General features: G+C 37.9%; 1 protein-coding gene across 1 annotated transcript in view; it reads right to left on the bottom strand.

Moving 5' to 3' along the window:
* The window catches only part of EYS (eyes shut homolog), a 1,185,765-nt gene that overhangs the window by 833,414 nt on the left and 325,500 nt on the right, over nucleotides 1-26,851 (bottom strand). Inside the window, 1 exon segment of the mRNA XM_032484469.1 lies at nucleotides 13,324-13,439. Coding sequence (XP_032340360.1) covers nucleotides 13,324-13,439 — 116 coding nt within the window.

The following is a 26,851-nucleotide window of genomic DNA, read 5'->3' as shown; positions in this document are numbered from 1 at the left end:
TTAAATTAAAATTGATTTATTTTGGTAAATGTTATGTTTATAAAAATGTATTTATAGCCAGATTAAAATGCAATATCTTAGAAGCTTTTCCCTTTATAAAAAATCATTCATCCTCATGTATATATAGTACATTTAATAAAATATCTTAAAAGCCAAATTTTGAGAAATTTTATTCTGCAAAATTTAAATTTAACTTATTAGTGAGAACAGTTATCTTCGTTAAATAGTTCTAGTATTTAATGTTTAATTTGTGTACATAAATTTTTATATTCTCAGCTTGGGTAATTTCTGGATTGAAGTCATTTACTTGACGCATTCCCCGTTATCTGAAGGATGAAAATTTGACCTCAAAAATCTGGGGCAAAGCAAAAAATACCCACTTTAAGGGTTGTGGGGCAACAAGATCCTTCTGAATATTTCCTCTTAAACTCCTCTTGTCTCATGACACTACCACCAATTCTCACTTTTCTCTTAGTGCCTATTGCTAGAGTCTTCTTTAATTTTCCTCCCCATTCCATAAGGGCTTTTTATGATTCATGACTTGGCTATTTCTGTTTCTGCCCATCTCTCACTCACCAAACATAAATATCATACCAACTTCTAAAATGCATTGAACCGCAGCTACAGGGAAAGAAATCAAAGCCTTTTCCCAGTTCCACGGTCAGCATTAGGCAGTTGAATGAACTCATCCAAGTCTGGATGCGGTTTGAGTCCCAAACTCTTTGTCTATTACGCATTCATTCCAGTTACGGTAGCCATTAATTGAGTTTGCCAGGCTGAGTATCCTACTAAAGAGGAAAGCTGTTGATTTTTATAAGCTGGTGAATGTTTTCCATACTACATTTCTAGTTCAGAAGTTAATTATGCTCTAGCAACCTGCTTGTAAGCCCAGACACTGACAGCCCTGTGTCCCATTGCCTCTCCTAGGTCCAGTGCAATTGTACCCAGATGCCATAAGTTTCTCTTATACTGCATCTGCTAATAAAATGACTGCATTTTTCCTAACCAGTATTCCCTCAACAGCTCTGGTTCTCTGCCACCCTTATGCAAGACCCACTGAACAGGCATTCTCAGCCTGTGCCAGGCTGCTTGTAGCATTAAGAGTCCGATTTACATTGCATATAATCAGTAGTAACTGAAGCTCCCACTCAAATGTTGGAGGAAATCTCAGCTGGGTAGCAAGAGGTTGGTATCAGTCTCTCAAATTCCAAGTACCCACAAGAATCAAATCATAATAGTAAAAATTGTATACCGTCATCCCTCAATATCTAAGAGGGATTGGTTCCAGGACTCCCCTTGGATACCAAAATCTGTGGATGCTCAAGTCTTTTACATAAAAGGGAGTTGTATTGCATATAACCTACACACATCCTCCTGTATGGATGTTACTTATAATACCTCTAAATCATACCTAGGTTACTTATAATATCTAACACAATGTAAGCAGTAGGCAAAGGGTTGTAAATACAATATGAACACATATAAATAGTTGCCATTGTGAGAGAAATTCAAGTTTTGCTTTTTAGAACTTTCTGGAATTTTCTTTTTTGAATATTTTCTATCCACATTTGATTGAATCCGCCAATGCAGACCTGTAGATATGGCTGGCCAACTGTATCCTGGGAAAAACATCTCTAAGGCTCGATTCTGTTTGATCGCCTTTTAAATTGGTCCTCAACAACCTCTCGTAATAGGTCAGCCTGCTCTTCCCACACCAATGTCCTCAAATAGCCACCCTTTGATGACCAGAACCTCTGGAATTGCTCTTGAAAACTGGTGAGGATAGCACTGTTTCCATAAAAAAGCTCTCCCTTGAGAGAGAAAGAAATGATCAGTGTTCTAACTCTATTTTAACCCTCAGTTAATTTTTTTTTTTTTTTTTTTGAATTCTAGCTCTAAATTCCCCTCAGCTCCAGTTCATCTGCAGAAAAGAGGCTGATGATTTAATTTGAGTCTCTGTGGCTGCATCCTGCCACATGTTAATGGCCATTCCCTGAATGGTCTGGTCCTTTCAGGGCAGGCTTCCTATCAGGTTAGCACTGGCTGGATGTTGAGCTCTGCATCCAAGGGGCTTGTAAACACTGACTCTCACAGGGGCCATGCCTTCCCCATGCAGCCCAATGAAACGAAGAGCCCAATATTCATGTGCTATGGCACTGCATGTCAATCTTCTGTGGAGTATTTTAAAAACACTAAGGCTCAGACCTCATTCCATTTGCTAAATTAGAATCCCCAGAGAGTGAGTACAAAACAAGAGTGTATTTTCAAAAATGGTGCAGGTGGTTGGGATGCATTGTGGAGCCTCTGAAATGCTGATATGCGTTCATCCTCTAGTTTCGTAAGTCCTGTTGTTAGGTAGTTAGATAAGTGGGAGCACTGGGCAGAAAAGGTGGAGGAGAGGGAGGATGGTCAGGAAGGTGGTGTTATGTCTGCCTCCAGCATAAAGGGGCTTTACTTTCTCTAAATGAGCGCCCGCAAGAAACCGATTAGAACCCGACAGGCTATGACTGCACGATAGCAGAAAGGACTTAACCAGACACGACCCAGTGCTCACTGGCTCATTGTATTATGATTAACATTGCAGTTTCGCTCCCCCTACTCCACCGTGGGCTTGTCTGTGTGCATCATGGGTAAGGACATGTGCAAGAGCGGGCAAGCATGACTATGCGCTCCAGGGACAAGAGACATCAATCAAAAGACCAGCTCTAAGTGAGGCTATAAGAGAAGGGGAGACAAAGACATTGCTTTTGCTCCCTTGGATCAGCCCACCTGTCATTCTTGGAGGTGTATTTCTCCTTTTTTAAAATAAATCTTTTAACATCTTTTGCTACACAAAGCAAAGTCTCCGGACTGTAAACTTATCTTTCAGGTATGACAAGAACTAGGGTCTTTACCTTTTGGGGTAACACTGTGGACACCTGAACTCAAGCCTGAATGCTTCCAGAGGTGCGGCCAGTCTAGGACAGATGAACATTGGGAGAGGCGCTCCATCTGCGGACCTGTCTTCACTCTGCTTTCTATTGCTGTGTGATCATGAAGCATTTGCTTTATTTCTATGAGCCCTGGGTTTTTCTCTGTAAAATATATCTTCTATGAAATGCCAGTGAACTATAAAAGGAGCCCTGGAAAGGCACATCACATCACAGAAAAAAAGTGGGATCTACATTTTCTGACAGGCAACTAGCTCTTGAGTGTGCATATTAAAGAGGCAAATCACAGGCTCACACTCTAAAATCACAGTAATAACCCTCTAGACCCATATGTCTGTATTTATGTTCATAAACTCATTCACACTTCTACCCACGTCAATCACATGGGTCTCTTCTGAGTTTTTGTTTCAGATTTTTTTTTAAGTATAAAGGATATATTTTTTTTCCATTTTAACCTTATAAGCTCACCAGTTAGATGACTGGAGATTTTCCTGCTCTGAGAAGTCTAAGAAGGCCAGCAACTTACATCAGGGGAACTGACCCGGAAGGCTGCAGCACTGATAACATTCATGGGGAGTTAATCAGATTAAAGGCCTGATGCCTGAGCAGAGAGGGATCAGGTGGAGGTGCTCTGTTCTTGTCCATCCAGTGCGGAGGGTTTCACCAGATAGGTAGCAGCCTCCCAGCAGGCCTCAAAGGACGGCCCACGAGCCCCAATAGCCTGAGGTCATGGGCAGCAAAAGCTATCAGTAGCTGCCAAGTCTCTGGGGTTCTTACTCTATGAGAAATCTAAAGTTAGCTAAAGAGATAAAGACCTGTGCATTCAATTCATGCTTTCATTCATTGATTCATCCTGTTGGTGAAGGCACGTTCATGTGCCTACACACCGTGAGGTCAAAGAAATATGATCATTGGAGTGTGGAGCAGAGAAAGGTTTACTGCAGTGCTGAGCAAGGAGGATGGCGTGGCTCATGCCCAGGAAAACCCCAAACCCCCTGAAGAGCTTCAGCAAAGCATGTTTAAGGGCCAAGTAAGGGGTGGGGCTTGCAGGGTACGTGTTCAGCTCATGCACAATTTTCTGATTGGTTGATGTTGAGGTAACAGGGTGGCCAACACTATCAACCCCTAGGTGCCAGAGGTCTGGGGGCCACATGCTCTTGTGATCATCAAGCAGTTAATTTCCTCCCTTTGGTGGTGATTTTCATCATCTGAAAAACTCAGGAAATATACATGAGATACTATTATCTGCGTACTTCAGAAAAGAGCCGCAGCAGAGGACGTAGGGGAGGGGTCTGACCCTGGAGGGACCCCCAGTGTCCAGCTCAATTACAATGCTTTATTTCCTCTCTCTTTCTCTTTTCCTCTTTCCCTCTCTCCCTGTCTCTCTCTCTTTCTGTAGCTACAATTGATTATCCCTTCTCCTCCTCCTCAGCATCATGAAGTTTGGTATATATATGTTAATTGTTTTATTTGTAGCAGACACGGTGTTAAGGATTTTACATGCAGTAGTTCATTTAATCTTTATAATGATCCTGGAAAGTAACTGCTATTAATACGTCCACTATTAAAATGACATATTATGACATATGTCTGAGGCTTAGAAAGGTTGAGTGACTTATTTGAGGTAGCATAGCCAGTGAAGAGAAGCTGTGCGCCTCCAGGGTCTGTCTTGTTGTGTGCAAGCTGCCTTTGGTTGTAAAGGAAATGAGGCACAATTTGACCATTATAATGAAGACAAGGCATAGGCAACTCTCTGTTACCCTAAACCGAGGATTTTCACCAGTGTATGTAGAAAGGCTATTTACCTGCTAGCTCTAATTATTTTGTATGTATTATAATCAAGACAAGTGTAAACATGAAATAATTGACCTGGGGGCTCCAGAACCTGATTTTGGAAAGCTCTTGATCTGCTTAAATCAGGATGGTTGGCAAACAGCTGAACAACAAAGACACACTCTCTTCTGTGTGCACATACACACATGTGAATTCAGACTTGCCCATGTGCTTGTTTATGTTCACTTCCCGCTTCCTAGGTGCTTCGCTATTGATAAACTCCTCACAGACAGATGGGGAGTTAGGACAACATAGAGTTAGAACATAATGGAGTCTTTACTGATGGAGATGAAGGATTTACTATCCTTCGAGCGCTGTTCCTGTCACTTAATAATATATTGTTGAAGTCAACATGTTCTGAAGGAAGATGTATTTTTTCCCTTTTATTATATTCTTGGAAAATATCTGAACACAACATAACAGTTTAAAAAAAAAGAAGTTATATAGACTCAACCACTTAAAAATGACATGCATCTAAATGACAGTAAAAGTGATTTTTTTTAAGGAAAATACATTTACTATGGACTGTAACTATTTACTAAATTCTCAGAAATAAATTGTAAAGCCCAGAGTTGAATCCTAGTTCTAGTGACATAAATAACGATTTAGAAAATACAATGCTTGCATTGAAATACATCAAAGCTTAATCTGTCTTGTAATTCTTTGAGAGTAAACACATTTATTGGTGTATTTTGGCCAATATTGGCAATGGAAATTGATTCAATCAGTTCTAAATCATTTTTTTAAACTGGACTATTTCTAGGAACTGTCTACTTTTACTAGAGACTCTAAAAATGGAAAAATTCTCTCTGATTAGTTGCATTCTTAGACAATATTGATGAAATGCAGTACAGCTCCACAGATTTCTTAAATCTCAAAATCAGCCATCTGTAAATTTCACTTCTCTGTAATGAATCTTGGAATAAGAAAGATGGAAAAATACATTGGAGCTTCCAAAATAGATTTCATAAGTCCAAAGTATTAAATCTCCTGTATTTCTTTGCTCAGGTGGATCAAACAAATCTTTTTGCAGATTTCATTTACTTTTACTTTGCATATAATCCTAACAAATCTGATTGTGTTTTAGTGCCATGACAGACTCAAAACAGCAGATTAGAGGCAAAGAAATAAGGTGCTTCAGATAGACATAGTAATTGGTTAAAATTGACAACTGAGGAAAATACACTGAAGAATTATACAAGTCATCATATGAATGATCTAAAATTATATCTTCCTCTTGGATTACACAAGGAAAACAATTCTATAATCTACTGTACAGTAAAAAGAAAAGAAAACTAACAACCATGATAATGAACCACTTTCATAAACGCAATGTTAAATTATTCTCAATAAATTCTTAGAGTAAGAATCTGTACAATGAAAGGTAGCGATCTGGGTAATTTTTTTTTTTTTTAGGTAGATTTTATTCCATATAAATGAAAGTAGGTTATTTAGAATGGACATGACCAAAGAACTTCATTTTGTGTTACCAAATCACTGCAGTGCCATTTTTAACCATGGATTTGGTTGTTATCAAAAAATCAAGATTTAGGTTAAACTTTTGACAATATATTCACTACTGAAGATGTTGTAAATAATCCATTTAATCAAAATACTTAATTGAATCTTTGGGATAGCATTACAATCAATCAGTCATTATTATTTTTAATACTCTCAAAATATTTTGAACCAGTATACCCAGCCTTTATGAAAAGCTATAATTTCATGCACAAATTTTTTGATCAGCAAACGTCAATACATAAAGAGAATAACACTTCACTAGGTTATTATAAGTGAGGAGAAAACTTTCACACAAAAGAATTGGGATGAAAAAGTTAGATTCATTCCCTCTGTCTTAAAAACAAAAGCATGAAAACAGATGGAAGAATCTAGAAGAGACATCATACTTTTAAATGAAAGATGCAATGAAATATGCTGCTAAAAACACAGGAGGTAAGTCTCTCAATTTTTCAGACCATCCTTTATTTCTCATATAAGGTGCTAAATTGTGAGTCATTAGTGCACATGAAACAGACGCTTCTGTACTCCACCCTCAACATCCCAGAAGTTTAGAGCTAGAAGGTGCTATGTAGATACCCAGTGATTCTCAGATAGAAGTGCACATCAGATCCCAAGGAATTAGAAATGATCCGGATGCCTGGATTGATCTAATGAATCAGATCTTAAGCAGGTGTATTTTCAAAGGCAACTCTCTGGTTAAGAACAACTGAATCTAATTCTCTCATTTGATTGAAGAAACTGATCACCCAACTGAAAAGTCTAATAATCGATACTTGCTTATGTATATTCTGATACTTAAATACAATGCAGAGTTATATTGTCCTTAAATTAATAAAATAGTACCATATATAGTGAATTTGAGTGAATCTTCTAACAATTCCTCATTTTAAGGTTCTGTGAATGAAAAGTAATGCAAGCCATGTCAGTAAACAAAGGATGCTGTGGCCATCCAGTCATCAGCTGCTACCGCCGTGTCCAACAGTGAACTCAGGATGCAGACAAGCAGGCAGCCTGGCCTCTGCAGCCACCCCCAGTGGTGCCCCTCGGGGACATGAAAGAACAGGACACTGGCCCTGGATAGCTAGGTGCTTGTCAAAGGAATGATTTCAGTGAGCCCAGACCTTTGCACCTTCCCATATATAGAAGAACATCAAATTCTTTACTTCGAGATTTCTGGTTTGCTTTAATTAATAGTAATATTTTGATGTTCTGACTACCTGTCTTTGTTGTAAAAACGCCTATATATCCTGGGTCCTCCTCTATCTCTTTGGACCTCTCCCTCAGAGCAATCTGAGAGGCTGTCATCCCAGGTTGAGGGGTTCGAGTCCTCAGAAATGCCCACCAAACAAAATATAACTCTCAACTTTTAGGTTGTACATTTTATTTCAGTAGACAGTTTCAATAAGTTAAGTGATTTGTGGTAAAATTGGAAAGCAAATCCATGTCAAACCCAGACAATTTCCAAATCTTCTCTTTACTCTTTTGAGTTACTCAAAACTTACAAGATGTTTAACCTAATCAAGTTTTTAAATATTAATAAGGAAGAATTCATTATTTGGAGGCTTAATAGCTTAGGTGATAATTTATAACCCCTGTGACTCAAAAGCAATATTAAAATACAACATAGCCAGCCATAGTAAAGGTGGCACAAAAGAGGTAGGAACTTTCAGGCTTGACAAGTTTTGTCCTATTCCAATATAACAGAGAAATGATTGAGAATGAAATGTGTTACTGCCTTCTTTTGCTACGAAAATGGAATTTTTCTTTTCTCCATCAGGGAGCATTTAAACAGTTCTTTGTGTTTTGAGAAATCTGGAGCAGCCGAGCTCTGACACTGGGTCAGTGTCTCTGTGTTAATTTCCACCAAATGAGATTAAGCAAACCTTCATGGAGAGGGAAGTTAGGAAAGAAAGGAAGGCTTTTGTATCTGGACAGAGAGCAGTTGGACTGGTTCCACTCCAATGGAGAGGTTGTAATCCTGGAGGGAGAGCAGAGCTGAGGTTTCAGCGGTTCCAACTGGATATGCTGAAGGGACAAGTGGGACCCGACCATTAATTAGCGAAGCGTGCCGCCCTTGAGGGGCGCGGGGAGGGTGCTGGGAGCCCGATCGGGTGTGAAAGGATTAGAGGCATTTGGCAGATTAACCTGTTTTTGAAAGGAGCATGGGGATGACACAATGGGCATTTCAGCGGCAGCCAAGATGAACTGTGGAGCAGGGCTCTCCCCACTTAATGCCGGCTTGGCCACCCCAGCATTTGCTCTACAATCCAAAAGGGAGGACATGGGCAGCTAGCTCTCAACTGGCTGACATGGATTTTTTTCAGCCATATGGTGGTGAAGGTAAAGACAATTTTATTTTTCACTAGAAAACACATGGATTCGGCTTGGGTTTTGCATCTGACTCTTGGGGAGAAAATTTATATCTGTAGTATACCAGAATATATAATACGCATGAAGTTTTAAAATAGCTGTATATGAAGGCCATCTTTGTCCCTTCCACATGTTAGTTCTACTGCACTATTTTTGTTTCTCCTGCTGTTATCAAAATTAAGCATTCATTATTTATGTAAGATACAGTAGAAAATGAAAGGAAAATGAGAGGGAAAGTAATCAAATAATCTGATTATACATATTTAAATAAGCACAAAGAAACAGTTATTTTCAAATATACCTAAGAAAGTTACACAAGGGAATAAATCTTATTCTACCCAAATGTAACATTTGTATCTTATTATGTGCTAAGCATTCAAAATTTTCTTCATTTTCTTTCTATTGTTTTCTTGGTTTACTGAACCATAAAGAAAGGAAAGGAAGAAAACCGACTCCTTGTTACAAAATGCTTCTCATTTTGGTTTCAAAGTCTTCTGACTTTCTGCTTTTTATCTAAACTCACATCCGTGACGCTACACGTATAATCACAGGAAATGCTGCAAATGTAAAAATGTTCATTTAAAGCTACATGCATACCAAGTTCAAAAAAGGAGCAAGCCTCATGCTGAGACAGGAGGGAAGGGGGCAGGGCACAACCATTAAAAGGATGACACAGCACTTAGCACCAAGATAGTGGAAATTTCAACTCCCAGCAGACCTTGAGCTTCAGTATATGCTCATTGAAATATAATAGCTGCTGAATGACACTCCCACAGGTGTCAGGACTTTTTTAAGGTCCTTTGACATAAAAGGTCGAAAAGTGGGTGGTGGCCCAATTCCTGGGAATCCCTGACCCCTCCCCAAAGTAGTTGGAATAATCCTCCCGCTTGTTAGCATATGAAGTTACCAAGCCCATAAAAACTAACAACCCCACACCTTGTGGCCTTTCTCTTGCTTTTTGAGATGGCCCAAACTCTGTCTATGGAGTATGTCCCTGAATAAATCTATTTTTACTCAAGTATGGCTGACTCTTGAATTATTTCCTATGCAAAGCCAAGGACCTGCATTTGGTGGGGCGCATCCCAGGGACTCGCCTGAGACCTGGGATGTGGCCATTCTCTCACACCCCATTTTCCTGAATCAATGTCAGTGGCATCGCTTGGTCTGGTTTGGAAAGTCCAGCCCACACCACAAGTGGGCTGCTGCCTCTTGTAGCCAAATACGAGTGCTTCACATTGAATAAAGTCATCTTTTTGTTCATCACAATTATTACGTATTTTGTAGAAGTGATCACACTCCACACATTTCTTTTCCTCTTCCAACTTAAAGCCTTCAGAGAGCATTTCACAATATTTCTATTGCCAATTACCAATGAGTTGGTGAAAGAAAGCAAATATGAAACTCAATGGACCTTGCTTTATTTCATGACTCGTGTGGTCTATTTCAAAATGATGAGTTTTTACCTCTTCCTGCTTGGCTTTGCAATGATTTTTGTTTCAACTTATTAGTATACTATTATGTATTCCTACACAAAAATGTAATATTTAACATAATACTATACAGTAGTTAACGTAGCAGGCTTGGGTGCTCAGACGCTATCTACTCCCAATGGAGGACAGGCCCTTTACTGGCTGCTGGAAGATAACATCTGAGCCTCGAAATATCCTGCCTGGGAACAGTGCGTCTGATACCTGACACCTTGGATGAGACCAAATAGTTTATGCTAATGATGGGATTTTTGATGCAAGCCTTTTTTTTTTTTTAAATCTGAGGCTTTGGACCAAGTTGTATCAGTTTGAACATTGCAGGAGCTGGAGAATGATAAGCTAAAATCCATGCCTTGTAAGTGACCCAAATTAAAACCCTGGACGCCAAGGCTAAGTGAACTTCCCAGATTGGTGACACTTCTAACATGTTGTCACACATCATTTCTCAGGGAATTAAGCATTGTCCACCCCGCTCCACTGGGAGAAGACACCTGAAAGCTTGTGCCTGTTCTCTCCTGGACTTTGCCGTTTGTCCTTTACCTTTTGCTATTTTTAATTCATAACTTTTCACTCTAATGATCCGTTACCAGGAGTAAATCAGCTTTTCTGAGCCTTTCTAATCAACCATCAAATCTGAAGGTAACCTTGGGACCCCAGGCACAATATCTAAAAGCTATCAAAAGCTTTGAAGAGGCTTTAATTTTTTAAACAAACTGTTGTCTTCTTAACATCTTCTCTTGGAAGGATAACACCAATCCACTGGCATTTCTGTTCTTATAATTGATACATAAATTATAGTTAGGAATTAGATAATTTCAATGATCTCCTTATACATTATAATATACTTAAATCAGTTAATAAAATCATAATATTATCTAGCTAGCAAACTTTATTTAGTTTGAGAATTTTATATCCTTTCCAACCCTGCTGCTTTCTGTTTGTTTTCATTTTTCTTTCCCTGCTCAGCGTTATTGAAGTATAACTGACAAGTAAAGTGTATAGTGTGATGATTTGATATATGTACACACTGTGAAGTTATTAACACAGTAAGGTTAATTAACACATACATCACCTCATGTACTTACCTTTTTTATGTTTGTAATGAGAATGCTTAAGATCTACTCTGATAGAAATTTCAAATATACAACACAGTATAGTTAAATAGAGTCACCACTGACTCTATCTAGACCCATAGAAATTAGTCATCTTGTAACTGAAGACTTGTACCCTTTGAGTACCATCTCCTTATTTCTCCCAGCCCTCAATTGCTGGTAACCATTTTACTCTCCGTTTCTATGAATTCCACTTTTTCTTTAATTTTTATTTTTCTTTATTCTAGTATGATTTCTGAAAGTATGAGTCAAGAATTGGAATGAATATTAGTCTAAAGTTAGCCTGAATGGCTTCTTACTGGCAATTTATAAGATGGGTAGATAAGCGAATACTATACTTGGAAATTCTATTATTTGATACGATACAGCTTCTAAAGTTGCAGTCCTTGACTTGTCAAGTGGCTGTCTTCGTGTCGCACAGGTAATCTGTGGCAAGGTCAGGTCTAGAAATGGAATCTTGTGATTATGAGTAGGAAGTTCTTTCTACAATAATAAACTCCTATTATTGCTGAAGTTACAGCTGAAATTGTAGACTAAAATAAAGTTTAATCACATTATGGAAATTAGATGATTTACCTGCAAGTTAAAGGAACTCTGAGTCAAGCTGTACTTAAAAATAGATCTTAAGTGATCTCATGTAATTAGATCCAGGTTGACAGGCACCTGGGGGTTCAGTCAGGAGTTCAGCACTGATCTCCTGTCTCTCAGCTCTGCTGCCTTCAGAATCATTCATCACTAGACAGCACCCTGTCCCCACCTTGGGGTCTGAAAATGGCAACAGCAGCTCTATGTATATAATCCGAATATTAGAAGGTCTAATAAAGGTCATTGCCTTTTACTGACATCCTATATGGAGGTGAGGAAACTTCCCTGGAAAGAACTCCACTCTTACCTCAGAGATCAGCATCGGGTGGCATGCCCAGGCCTACAGGGACCCCTGGAAGTGGAATGCGATTGACTGACTTGGACGAAGCATCTGGGATGGATACAAAGGAACTGGGCCACGACATACCGATGACTAGATAACTGATGGACCGTCCCTGCTCATTGCTATCCAAACCTCAGTAAGAATTCTCCCCTTAATTGTCTGCCTTCCTTGTGCAAAAATACCAATTTGGCACACATTACCTTTTTATTGTGAAAACAATGTCAGTACACTGGTAGTCCAAATATGTGGATGAAAACAGGCCTGTTTTTCCAAAGCATTTTTTTCTCACATCAACTAGTGTCATCCTCTTGTGAAAGTCGGCTCGGCTGCCGGTGCATCAGCTCAGAGCCCACACCAGTGTCGTGGCCTTAGCTTGTGTTGTGTGTCATCTGTTTTCTGAAGACAGTCAGTGGATCCACCTTGCATAGACATTTTTTATGTCAGGCCTTCTGAAAAATGAGGAGCCAGAGGGGGCCCCACTGATTTACCAACTGTGTCACAGTCCGTTTAAGGCAGAATGGCACGGGCTGGTGACAAACAGATGTGTACAGAAGGGACAGCACCAACACTGATGGATGAAGAAAGTGACGGACATACAAAAGAAGATGGAAATCAAAATACAAGGTAAGACTATAAGTGGGCGATTACATTTATATTGCCTTTTTATATATAAATGTATATAACTTACATATAAACATGTATAATATATAATATAAATAAAATATTTAAACGTTTACACATAAACATTTAATTTATAAGATTATTTTAAAAAGGATCAAATATATTAAGTGTGTGTAAAATACTTGGAGTTAGATGAAAGTGGTACCTATAAGACTAGTAACGTTTTTAGAATAATTTCTGAAATTGTACACAAATTCGGTATCACCAGATTTGTGAATTTAAAGCATAAACCGTTCATTTTATAATATTTACATCAACCTATATATAGTGCTGAATAGAACTTTTTTTTTCTACTAAGTTAAAAAAAAAATATTGGTTGAGTTTCTATTTTCTAATCAGTAAGTATGCATATGTATTTATACCTCCCACCATTCCACAAAGGAAGATGTCAACTCTATTTGTAAGAGTTAATTTATGCTAGCCCGCATTAAGATATATTAATACTATTAATGGATACTAACGAGATGTAGGTCTTTGCAGGTGGAACTGTTCTGGTGGGCATTCAGGATGCAATCATCAGGGTCCTGTCGCAGACCAGCAGAGCCAGGGCTGCCCAAACGGGAGACGCCGTCAACCACTGAAAACAACAGAAGGAGAAAACCTTTAACATTCCTTTAATCATGATACAGATAATGCTAATAACCCTAAAGAATACTGTATTAATCTACATGCATTTCACTTTTAACTAAAGGAATTATGAATTTTTATATTTTATGTTCTGTTACACAGTTCTCTATAGTGTTTTCTAAATAATTGTCTTGCTCAGTTCTATTAACTGAAAAACTCCAGTTATTTGAAACAACAATCGCAACGAGCATCTGCTAACAGCTGGCAAAGCAACAATGAAAATCGCCAGTTTTCTTTTCTCTCTCTCGTGTCAGTAAACAATACCTATGATAAATAGGTTACTTTTGTCTCAAATACCTTTTCCCAGGTTGTTTTAGGTTTAATAAACAAGAAGTTAACTTTCCTCTAAAGTTCTTTGTATGACAAGGTACATTAAAGAGTGCAGTGATCTGACAGTTGATATAGAGCTACTTAGTTAAAAAGAGCCTTCACGTTTCATCATAATCTTTTAAAAGTAATGATCAGAATCTGTCCTCTATTTGATCATTAATGATGGAACAAGAACAGTCTCTGAAGCATCTCAAGGACATGGTGACAACTTGATCTCGGTTGGAGCAGTTGCAGATTGACAGCTGTTTCCTGCCGGTCAGGCCCCAGATCCTCACTATCCTTGAGACCCACCATGCGGTCGCATCGCCTCTCTGCCTCTGTACGTGTACCTGCTCCCACTCTCGTTAAACATGCAGGTCCTGGGAAACACAGCGTTGTCAATGCACTGAGAGGTATTTAGCGGGCTTCTCAGTTTCTGGAGCCAGGCTTTTGTACAGTGCATGTAACTGTGGATGTAATGAGGAAGAACAAATCTGACTCCCTATTAGATCTGTTGCCTTGACTCTAACCCTGGGCTCTGTTTCCTGGGCTTAGTCATGCTGGCTCTGCACCTTTTTAAAAGAATGTTGCCTAGAGCCTGAAATAGACAGGCTAGCTCATTCTCCAGACTCTGGCCTTTAAGGGTGTAACACTTTCTCATTCATATAAAGATTAAAAAGTTGCAGAACAGAAAATAACATTTATTTTGTTGGAGGTTTACAGGAACATCGTGACCTGACCTACATGGACAGCTGTAAGAACAAAGGATTCCAACACCAAGAAGTTTGCAACAGCCTAAATCTGACTTAGGGAAGATGCCTCTCCAAGACATTAGTTTCACATCATCTTGGTCTGCTGGCTTTCCAAATAAAGTCATTATTCCTTGCCCCAAAACCTCGTCCCCCAATTCATTGGCCTGTCATATGGCAAACAGAACAAGTTTGGGCTCGGCAACACGGCCTCAAAGGAGAACACGGCAGCTCACAGCCCTCAACAAGAGACAAGGAGACACAATAGTTGGCAGCTCTTTAGATAGGATTTTACTTCTGTTTTACTTTTTTTTTTTTTTAATCTAGCAACCTCATTTTTAGCACCTCATTGAAATATACAGATAGAGTTATAAATAAATTAATGAAGTAAAATGGCATGTTGGTGCATCTTTATTCAATATATATGGCATTACATACATTAACAAATGAAAAGTAAATGTTACACAATATGTAGTTAAGACATGAGGGAGTACCATTAAATATAATGATATTTTTAAAATGTTCATGATTATAAGTCAAGCTGGATACTGATGCAGATTGCAAGTAACAGCTAGAGTCAAGTTAGCTTCAGCATAGACGCTGACCTTCTCCATGGAGACAAATGATAAAATCTTTTAAAAGAAATGACAGCAAAAGATAAATTTGAATTAAAGCGTCTGAAAGACAGTGATTGCTTTTTGAACGTTGACTATTCTGGGCTAAGAATCTAAGAAATGAGCTATGTTCCAAATGAGACTCTGGAGAATTAAATTGGATACCACAGGGAAAATAAATAAACAAACATAATTTGCTTAAAGTTTTTTTTTTTTAACATTTTTTATTGATTTATAATCATTTTATAATGTTGTGTCAAATTCCAGTGTAGGGCACAATTTTTCAGTGTCTATCCCTTCCCACCAATTTGCTTAAAGTTTTGAAAAATGAAACAATTTTTTTTCCACATCTAATTTGTTGACCATGGGCTATGTAATAACTAATCACCATTTTATCAGAAAATACATGCATATTGTCTTGTTTTGCTGTTATTATTTTTACCAGAAAATATAGTCACTGTATTTGTATTAGTCTTTGTCTATAAATATTCCATACCACTATTGTGAATTGAAATTTTCATCAGATACGACTTCTGTTAATCTGTATTATTCATTTTATAAATAAACACCAAACATCATACATTAGCTATAGCCAAATTTTCTGATAATGTAAAACTTTGTAATGAAAATACACAGGTAAGTATTTTAATAATGTTTTACCAATGTGGTGACTAACCACATAATGCTTGAGATTTTCAAATTCACATATACATAGCAATAATTATTTCTCATACATAGTCATGTAATAAATACTATTAATGTGAATTCAAAAATTTGGCTTCCCAAAGTATTTTATTTTTGAGGAAGTATTAAGAATATGGTGTCAAAGATATATTCTGAAATCAGTTTAGATGTATAATGTAATTTTTAATAAATGGTTTTCTTCTCTGTTAGTTAAGTCTCCTTGGATGGGGTCCACACTATATTATGGATAATTCTATAATAAAACACACCAATATATTAGATACCCAAAATTTACATTTCCGTAATATATTATGCATGACCTCCAAAAATTTAATAGGTAGCATTGCATTATAAGTAGCATATTTGGAAATTGTATTTTCTTATAGTCTAAGAAGTTAGAATTAAGATATTTATGGACACCTTATAAAATTATGTATATACATCTATGTCAGTCAGAGCATATCAGAAGTGGCCATATGTAACCATATATTACCCTGATACTGAAGCTAGTTGAATCCACAACAGTGCCTGGCCTCTCTTAGGCACACCACTTATTTACAGTGAGCGCTAGAGATTTGGGAGTGATTCCCAACATATCCAAATACCTTTGGGTTTGAGCTCAGAAATAAGGTAACACTGACCTGATTCATGGAGACTTGAGATTTCCCAAATTTTAAGACAATATTTTAAGTACCCAAATCTGGAAGGAAAAAATGACAGTAATATTGATTTATATTAGGAGCAGCAAATTGGTGGCCCCCAGCGTGACAATTAATTTTGCTTACTGGGCACAGTGTTAGAAAACGGAATTCTCTTTTAGTATCTGTGTAGCTATTCCAGTTTGCTGGGGCCCCACCACTACCTGTTATTTCACACCTGGGCTGCTTCACCTAATTAAAACAAACAAAAAAGAATCATTACACTTCTTAAGGACATACATTTGCAAAGGTTTGGTTTAAAAAAAATTCACAATTGTAGTTAAATGATACCATTTCAAAACAAAATGACTTTCTATCAGAATGTGCTTTTTATATGTTACATTATTTTAACCATTTACCCAGTTACTGAGGGATCTTATAGAAATATACTTTAAAGGAGGTAAAATAAAGCAAAAGAAGATGGACACCTTTTTCCAACATCCTTCTAGCTCACACTCTCTTTCTCTCTCTCTCTCTTTTTTTTTTTTCTGTCTTCATGCCTCTTAGCCATATCCAGTTCACAGGGCTATTTCATGCCCTGACTTTCCTCTTTTTTAACAAAAATTATCCATTTTAAGCATGTTCTTCCACAGAAAAATAACCTGTTCCAGTATTCAGTATTTCTTCTTTTTCTTTTTTCTCCTTTTATTTCCTTCTGTTTTTCCTTCTTTTCTTCCTGACTCCTTCCTTTTCCTCTATAAATTTATATTTCTACAGGAATACGTACTTCAGTGAGAAGAAATGTGTGTGTGTAATAGATGAGCTAAAGTAATTTAAATCATTGTAAACAGTGCTTTCCCGTACCTACAAATAAATACTTTAAGGCAAAATCTACCATTAAAAACTGGTTAATTCTGACGCCAGAAAATAGAAGTCACATCTTTTTAATTTTTTTTCATTTGCTACCATTATAACTAAAAAAAAATATAAATGAATTTGTCAGAATTCGGGGTATTTGTGAAAATAACTGGCATTGGTTTTGATGTGGAAGGCAGGACTAGTCAGTGGATAATCATCGCTGCATCCTGAGGTATCGCATCCCTCCGTCAGATTCTGAGTTGAACCTCTCTACAAGGATTGTGGTGGCCGAGTGAACTCACTGTCATGGCCAGGTCCACGTGGGCGAGGGCTGCAGCTGCCAGGCTCACTGACAGTGTCCTCGCAGCCAGGAGCTGCCAAGCCCTCCCCACACTGGCATTGCAACCCGAGGGGAAATGATTCCAGATCAATTTCAGCTCCACTCTTCCAAGGACCACTAGCCTCTCAAGGTCCAAATTCACAATGAGATGCTCAAAGGAAAGCATCAATGTCAGTGAGTGCTTATCCAATGAACAAATCCCCTCAACTGCAGTCATCTGTGGACATATTTCTGCATAAATGCATGCGATTTAGTCTCTAGGCATTGACAAATAAGTCTCTTCCATATCATCATTCTGATTCTTTCTCTCTCTACATCGCAATTTTTGAAGGAAATGTTATCTATGATTTCTACACTTCATCAACGAAGTACCAGCAGGCAGCATTATTAAATGACAGCATTTTTAAAAATACTATTTTGTTTCTTCAGACTTCTCACCTCTTGTCCGACAATGTTCTCTGAAGATATTGCAATTAAGAAAGTACATTATTAAAGAATTGATGCCTCCTTACGTTTTCTTTCTGGTAGCCTGGAGGTTGCTATCATTATAAGCTTTGCTTGATCGATTTCTTGTTTTTCTCAAAACAAATAAGCAGTGAAAAAAAATAACACAGTCATAAACCTTTAATCTTAAGAGTAACACGTCAGTTCTGAAGCTAATTTTAAGTTTGACTCGAAAATATAGCTAGACAAAGCAATTGTCATTGGATGAATTGTACAAAATAATTTGGAGGTGAGAAATCAGCTGCTGACCCAAATGAAACCCATACGAAACAACACGTGAAGCAGAAACAGCATCAGATTGTTCATAAAGCAAAATCCTTATTCAGGTGTCAGTTTTCCAGGCATAGTGAAAATATTTGCATACTAGCTATTTGGAAAATATTTAAAAACTAACGCGTATTCTCCATAATGTAGCATAGACAAATATAGGTTCTCAAAATGCCTGACAGAATACCTCAGAGAACACGGCCAGTAATCACTTCGGCCTTTAACTGCTCAGGTTTTCTCAGTCACATCACAACTGTAAGGACGAGGGGATAGTAAAAAGAATCGGGATAAAGTATCAAGTTTTCAAAGTTTAAAAATGCAGTGGCGATTGGAAAAATTTTAAAACCTCAGGATCCCTATGGTTGTCCCAATTCTGATCACCAGGGGGGAAAAATAGGGTAAGAGGGTCCTAAAACTTGCTTAAGATGACAATGGTCCTACAGAGAAGGACCTGAAATGACAGAGTTGGTGTCCAAAAAAAAAAGAAAAAAATGCAATAGAAACTACCCCGAATCGAACAGACACCAAAGACTTCAAGTTTCCCAGAACAGTAAAAACAAAAAAAAAGAGTAAAAATACAAAACTGCTTCCAAATAGCAAAGAAATAAAGATTGCTTTAATAAAAAAAATCCATTAAGTGCATGTTTTATGCAAGATGTATGGTAAATAGTGAGGAGAATTCAAATAGGAACAAGTCTTGTCTGCTGCCCTTCAACTATTATGAGATTGAAGTATATTTCAAAGGATACATCTTGGGATACTATTTCATCACAATGAAAGCCTTTTTCTTTGTAAAATCAGAGACATTGCATTGAACAAACATCTGCCAGAAACATATGAAGAAATGAATTGTCCTTAACAAAAAAGTTCTCATGCACATCCTTTTTTCTAATTGCTTATTTAAATATTTAATTGTGAGAATGGGTCTTTTGCTTTGCTACTAGGAAGTTAATTTAGCTTGTCTCATTCATAAATAATGTCATGCATACAATCCATTAGGGTGCTGAACAATAATTCGTATTCATATTTGACGAAACACTCATAGGAGAATCTCTTTTACAGAATACACATGAGTTCCCTGTACCTTCAATAGCATGCTGACTTGTATATTAATTCCTTATACAAATATTAAATGAGTCCCTATTATGTGGCAAGAAGTATGGTAGACGTTGGGGTTATAAACAATGAATGGTTTAAATAAGAGAGTAAATCAATGCAGTGTTAATAACGGGTAAACGGGGTCAACTTCTCATGCTAAGAAGTCACTGGTGGTGGAGTCCTAACATGGCCTCCAAGTACCACCTGCAGCGTACCTGGTTTGTGCAATTCTCTCTCTTTGACTGGGTGAGATTTGTCAGCCTGATGGAACATCATACCTATAATTATATTACATTATGTTGCAGAGGATGTGTGGATATAATTACAGTCACCTGATCAGATGATTTTGTGTTAAATCAAGAGAGAGATTATCTTGGGTACACCTGGCCAAAGCAGGTGAGACTTTAAAAAGATGACAAAGGCTTTCTCCCGCTTGCCTGAAGGAACAAAATGAAAACTGTTTTGGAGAGTGTCACGTGGCAGAGAAGGGCGTGAAGCTCTTAGGAGCTGAGAACCTCTAAGCAGATGGCCAACAAGAAAGAGAGGCCAGAGCACTAAAACTTCAAGAAACTAAGTCCTACCAACAACTAGTGAGCTTGGAGGAGAAACCTGGACCTTAGGTCAGCTCACATCTCTGGCAGCCTTGTAGGACCAGGAGCAGAAAATTCAGCTAAGCCACACGCAGACTTCTGACCTACAGAAATTGTGAGATAGTAAATATGGGTTATTTTAAGCTGCAAAGTTTGTGGTAACTTATTATGTAACAGAAAACTAATGCAACCAAGCCAGTACCTAAAGGTGCCAAGGGTGCCTGAAGAATCTTAAGTGACACTGTTAAGTAGTTAGGTAAGTGGGGGCACTGGGCAGACAAGGTGGATTAGAAGGAGGGTGGCAGAAGATGGCAACATACTCACCTTCCGCATGAAGGAGTTTTACTTCCTCTGAATGAGTGCCAGCAAGAACTCGAGCGCCACAACTGTGTGGTAACAGTTTCTTGTTGGCACTTACTTAGAGGAAGTAAAGCCCCTTTATGCTGAAGGTGGGCACACTGCCATCTTTCGAACCATCTTCCCTCTCCTGCTTCTATTTGCCTGGTGCCCCCACTTATCTACCTAACAAAAGCACACCAGGTACTACTGTAAGTAGTTTGTATGTGCCAACTTGTTTTATCCCCACAAAGAGGGCATACGTACATGAGTTATTATTCCCCGTGAGTAGGTGTTGATACCTGCATTCTTAGGGGAGCCAAGCATCCATCCCCACCAACTGCCCCCAAGTATATGAATTCAATCACAGGGCAGTGCTACTTCTCATGTTCCTCAAATCTGTTTTCTTTTAAATCTAAGAAATTTCATGTATTTTCCTATAAATAATTTTAAATTAAGAATCTGATTTGCTCTGTATTTAATCTCTGAGTTGCCTACCAGTTGAAAATAATGGGCTCTGATGAAAATTATTACTTTGTTTAAGTCTTGTGATTCTGTGAAAGCAGCATATATACATGGCTTCTTAAAAATATCTCGAATATTAAGTTCTAGGGACAGACATTTGCTCTGGTTTGACAGTGCTCCAAAATGACTTTTTAAATAACCTTGAAAAAAGTTAGCTATGCCCGTAAGTACTTATTGAATATTATCAGTCAAATGACTTCAGCAATTTCATGGCATAAATGCTCAGTTAGGGTGATTGAGGGTAGTGAACTCAGGTTAAAGTCTAAGATTAAATTGAATAGAAACAACTGAATTCCTTTATCTTATTCCTACATAATAAAACTCTTCTTGTATATGAAAAACATTACTATATTGTGAAAAATACTGCCATACTTAAATTTCCAAGAAAAAAATACTCTTTTGAATATCTTAGAGATTAAGTTATTCAATAGACTCCAGAGTATATTTATGTAGATCATAACATTGAAAATCAATATGTATTAGCCCAAAATGTACATTTGTTATATATATTTAACCAGAGCAAGTTTTAAGAGGTCTGAATTTCCTTACACCTACTATATTAAATGTATAAGCCGTCAAATGTCAAAGATAAAACAATTGCATGTCACAAATTTAAAGCAACGTAGAGGAAAGGGCTATATCTCACCTATGAAAATCTCTGAGACAAAGAAAATGAATTGATTTTAAACAAATGGGTTGTAATGAATATAATAATCTAGATAATTTCCCTATTGAGAAATGCATGATATTTGACTCTGGTCTTCTAATCTATTTAACTATTATAAATTTAGAGCATATACGTTATTCAAGAAGGCAAAAGTAAGAATTCTTTCATTCAGCAAAACTACAGCAAGTGCACATGATGTAAATTTGGTAGTCTAGTGGAGCCAAGTGTTCAAACAGATAAAACAAACAAACAACAAAAAAACCCCAACGATTCCAGGCCTTATGGATCTTGAATGCTGGATAACAAAGCAGATGTGTGTCTGTAAGTGCAATCCTTGTTTTAATGAAACTCTATAAAGGCTACACTGGAACACAAAAGAAAGGTCATTGTAAAAGACTGCCCACGGCAACACAAGCATCTCAAGATTAGCACAAGTCACTCATATACAAGATGTACATTTGAAAATTGGTCCATAAATGCAACACTCCTAATACTTAAATCACCCTAAAAGTACTCTGAATTGCCATATGCATTTTTGTTATGCAGTCCTGTATTATTGCCTCTAATTATTCATCAGCCCTTAACTATGATCATTTAGTCATTCTTCAGTGTCTTTCTTCGCAGATATTGCAAAAGACTTCTGCAGTTACTTCTTTCATTCACAAAGTTTTAGCGTCCAACTTCTACTATGATATGATTTAAATTTGCTAATCCTATTCACTATTGGTTTAATAAATGGAAAAAGGATATTATTAGGAAAATATAATGAATGCAGGTAAGGTGAATGCTGTAAGCTGAAACTCCACTATAGGCATTCTTCAGGTTAGAAGACGACAACGAAGACGAAGATGAGGAAGATGAAGAAGGAGGAGGAGGAGGAGAAAGAGGGTTTAGAGTTTCCAGGCAGAGGTGACTCATGGGTAAAGGTAAGGGACATGACATAAGGCAAATGTGTAGTAAGGCACTTGTGCAGGGAAGGATGGGCTACGAACAAGACAACAGTTGTTATGTATTCTTTCATACTTCTGGGGACTACAAGCCTGAAATAAAGGTGTTGGTAGGGCTCTACTCTCTCTGAAGCCTCTAGGGAAGGACCCTTCTTTTCCAGCTTTGGAGGTTGCTGCCTATCCTTGGCATTCCTTGGCTCACGGCATCCCCCTGTCTCTGTCTTCACATGGACTTCTCCTTTGTGCTTTACTGTTTTGTTTTTATAAGCCATTGGATTAGTAGCCACCATACTCCACTGTGACCTTATCTTAAGTAACTACATCTGCCAAGACCCTCTTTCCAAATAAGGTCACATTCCAAGTACCAGGGGTTAGAACTTCACCATGTATTTTGGTGGGACACAGTTCAACCCATAACCCTAAATAGCAAATAATTTATTTGCTTGCTTTTTCACATCTAGTAGGCTTGGTTACTATTGTGTGGGTGGAGTATAAGTTGTAGGTTGTTACTGGAGTCACAGCTTTCTTTCAGAGAGGTTTTCATGAAAGAGTCTTGTAGGCTCTACAGAAGCCCTGAGACTTCATGACCCTATGAGGAGGAACATCCAGTAGTCAGGTAAGTGTAGGTCCAGGAGAGAATGATTTAAAAGAGCAATGGGCACACATCCTACACTATCAGGAAGTAGAAACCCAGGGAAGGCTGAGTGGAGCCAGATCAACTCTTGGTTAAGGATGGCTCAACACCCCATCCCTGAGAGGTCCAGAGGTCATGCTAGGGTTCAAGTCAGTGCTGAGGGCACACATTGTTAGTACAATGCCTGTGGAAGGATGTGGCTTCAGATGTCCCAGAGCTGGGTCTGAGTTCTCTGATCCTGGTTCAGAGCTGCTTCAGGTGGTGATTATTCTATTGAAGACCCAGTAATGATCTATTAGAGCAAGTTAATATACATGGACTAGAAGGGCATCTCATACCCTGGGTACATTTAAGGTGACGTCCATATGATCAGAAAATATTACTAGAATCATCATCAGAATACCATTAGAGAATCATTAAAGCCTACATAATTAGAATACATCAAATATTACTAATTATAAGATATCACAATTCCTTTTTTTAAACAAGCATATGAATTTATTCAACCCAATGATTCTACAGATCCTCCCTTGCCTCACAAGAGAGTTGTCATTGAATATTCCTGATGACCCCAAAGACATGGTGGTGGGCCCTCATTTTCCCAAAGAAAAGATAAAAGAAAAAAAAAGGTACTTTTTATTAGCTTGACTACATTGATTTTCAGGGATAAAAATAGAATTGTAAAACATCTATGTATTTAAGTTATTGATCTAGTTGCATACACACAAGAATACATACATTATGTATTTCATAAACTGTCTTGATGTAGAAATAGTGTTTTTTTTAAGTATCACTTTTTATGACATAATTTTATTGCAACTCCTCCGATGTTTTCCAGAGTGTGTCCCCCTCCCTTGTCTGGGCTGTGTGTCACCTGTTGGCCCATCAAGGAGCTATTCACACACAGAGAGGAAAAGTGCTTTCTCATTCTTTATGTAGGTCTACAGGATAAGGCCACAGCCCAGGGTGAATGCTAGGTTCATGTTATATGCTTTTGCCCTCTCCTGATGGGACCTTTTGTAGGCATGGAAAATCCCCAGAGGCTGAGGTTTTTCTGCTACTACGGGGATTCACCAGGAACCCTGCTCCTTCAGTCCATCTGCTCTACCATCCTACTGCATAGTTTCCATCCTCAAAAACACCTCATGGTTTAATATGGCTGCTGGTGCTCAGCCATCATATCCAAGTTCCAGACAGCAGAAAAAGGAAAGTCAGAGGACAGAGAGAACATATGTCCCAGGTAAATGAGCTCTCTTTAAGAACTATCCCTGGAATCCTGTCTGGTTCTTCTTAATAATTCTTGCTAAAGAATTAGGAAATAATAGATCCTGGCCAGCAACTGATATCTTTACTCAAGTATCTTCCTCAGACTGTGCTTTTTTGTTTTTTAAAAAAAGGATAATGATTGAACCTCACCAGAGAAGATATACAGATGGCAAGTAGACATATGAAAAGATGCTATTCATCACAGGTCGTCTAGGACATGCAAATTAAAACAACAATCAGATACCACATAACACCTATTGGAAAGGCCAAAATGCAGAACACTGACAACTCCAAATGCTGCTGAGGATGTGGGAAAACAGGGACTCTCATTCGTCACTGGTAGGAATGCAGAATGGTATAGCTACTTGGTAGACAGTTTGGCAGTTTCTTATAAAAATAAACCTACTTTTATCATATGATCCAGTAATCATGCTCCCTGGTATTTACACAAAGGATTTGGAAACTATGCCCACACAAAAACCTACCCACAGATATTTATAGCAGCTTTGCTTATAACTGCCAAAACTTGAAATCAACCCAAGATGTCCTTGGGTAGGTGAATGAGTAAATAAACTGTGGTCTATTCAGACAATCGGAATCATGTTTAGCACTAACAAGAAATGAGCTGTCAAGCCACAAAAAGTATGGCGGGACCTTAAGTGCATATTACTGAGTGAAGGATGTACACACTATGTCTACACACTATGTGATTGCAACTATATGACAATCTGGGAAAGACAAAACTATGTAGACAATAAAATGACTGTTAGTGTTTGCCAAAAGTTAGAGAGGAGAGAAGGAAGAATAGGCAGAGCATAGAGGACTTTTCAGGCAGTGAAAATGCTCTGTATGATATTACAGTGGTGAATACATTTGTTCGAAGACACAGAGTGCACATATATGAGGCTGTGTTGCTCCCCCGAATCTGGAATCCATTAGGAATGCGTAGCACAAAAGTCTACTTAATACTTGAAATACTGTCAGGAAATAAGGGCTCATTGAAATATCTCCAACTAATCCATCACCACATGGATTATTACAGCCTTCCTCACTTATTTATCTACAATGTTTTTCTCTGACAGTGAGCAGCTTGGTTCCTGTTATCTGCAATTTATTTAATAACTTGTTCAACCATAGTAATTTAATCTGATCATCTAACACCACCGGACATGTTCTAGTACAGTATAATAAAATAACAACTTGCGTGTATGATATGAGGTAGAAATCATTGTCATTTTTCCCACATAAATATCTGCTTATTTCATTAAGGTTTGTTAATAAGGCTTTCATTCCTGATGAATTTCTCCACATCCTTTGTTGAAAATGAACTCAGTGTGTAAGTGTGATTTTATTTCTGGAATTTCATCTCTCTTTTATTGTTTACATTTCCTCCCTCCTTCTCTCACTCTTTTCTTCTCTTCCTACTTTCCTTCTTTTCCAGTAAAATATTCTCTTCACAGTAAATCATGAAGTCATATATTATAACTTCCAAAAGACTTATCCTTTTATTCAGTAGATTGTTTTACCATTGTAAGTTCATACATTTCCATTATTTCAAATAAAGTTGTCAATGAAAAAACACTACTTGTATTATAACATGCATTGCATTGAATATAGATATAATCTTCCAAGGTATGATTATTTTTTTCCATCTGTTTAAATCTTCTTTAATTTTTCTCTGCAGCATTTTATAGTTTTCTGCATAGACATTTTAAAATTTTAATTTAACCCTCAGTTTTTACACTTTGCCACTTTTATATAAGGGCTTTTTAGAAAGTCTTATTTTCAAATCTCAACATAAACCTGATGCTGTGATGGAAGAAGACTTAGAGGAAACAGTGGATTTTGCATGTAGAAGAAATGCAGAAAGGCAAATACTCTCTGGCCATGTGCAGATTGCAGCAGAGATGGACTGTGAGCTCTCCTGGAATCTGGGTGACCTCTGTGGATGTCCCGCCCTACATAAGTGTTACTTTGGTTGATTGAAAAGGCAAGTTATCTGCTCACCCATGTTGTCGATATATGAAGCTGAAGCAGAGACAAAAATACTGCAAGGGACACTCATTCAAAGAAGGGAGGGGAGGAAGAGACAGAGTAAAGCCCAGCCCACAGTACTTTTGTGATCCCATAAGGAATGGCTGTCTCACCTTGCTTCCTGCTAGACGCACACATTCCTTTGAAGTATTTCCTCTCTGCCTTGGGGTGAGAGTTAGGCTATGTCCTCCAGGATTTTAGAAGTGTGTTTGTCTAGCTGAAGGGGCTTACCTGCGTCTGCCTTAAGTTATTCTAGGGTCTTAACAAAGTGTTTAAAAGCCATGCACCCGCGATCTTACCCA

This window comes from Camelus ferus, chromosome 8 (genome assembly GCF_009834535.1).
Source record: "Camelus ferus isolate YT-003-E chromosome 8, BCGSAC_Cfer_1.0, whole genome shotgun sequence".
Taxonomy (NCBI): Eukaryota; Metazoa; Chordata; class Mammalia; order Artiodactyla; family Camelidae; genus Camelus; species Camelus ferus.
The sequence above is the reverse complement of the archived record's forward strand: the minus strand, read 5'-3'. Positions and strand labels throughout refer to the sequence as shown.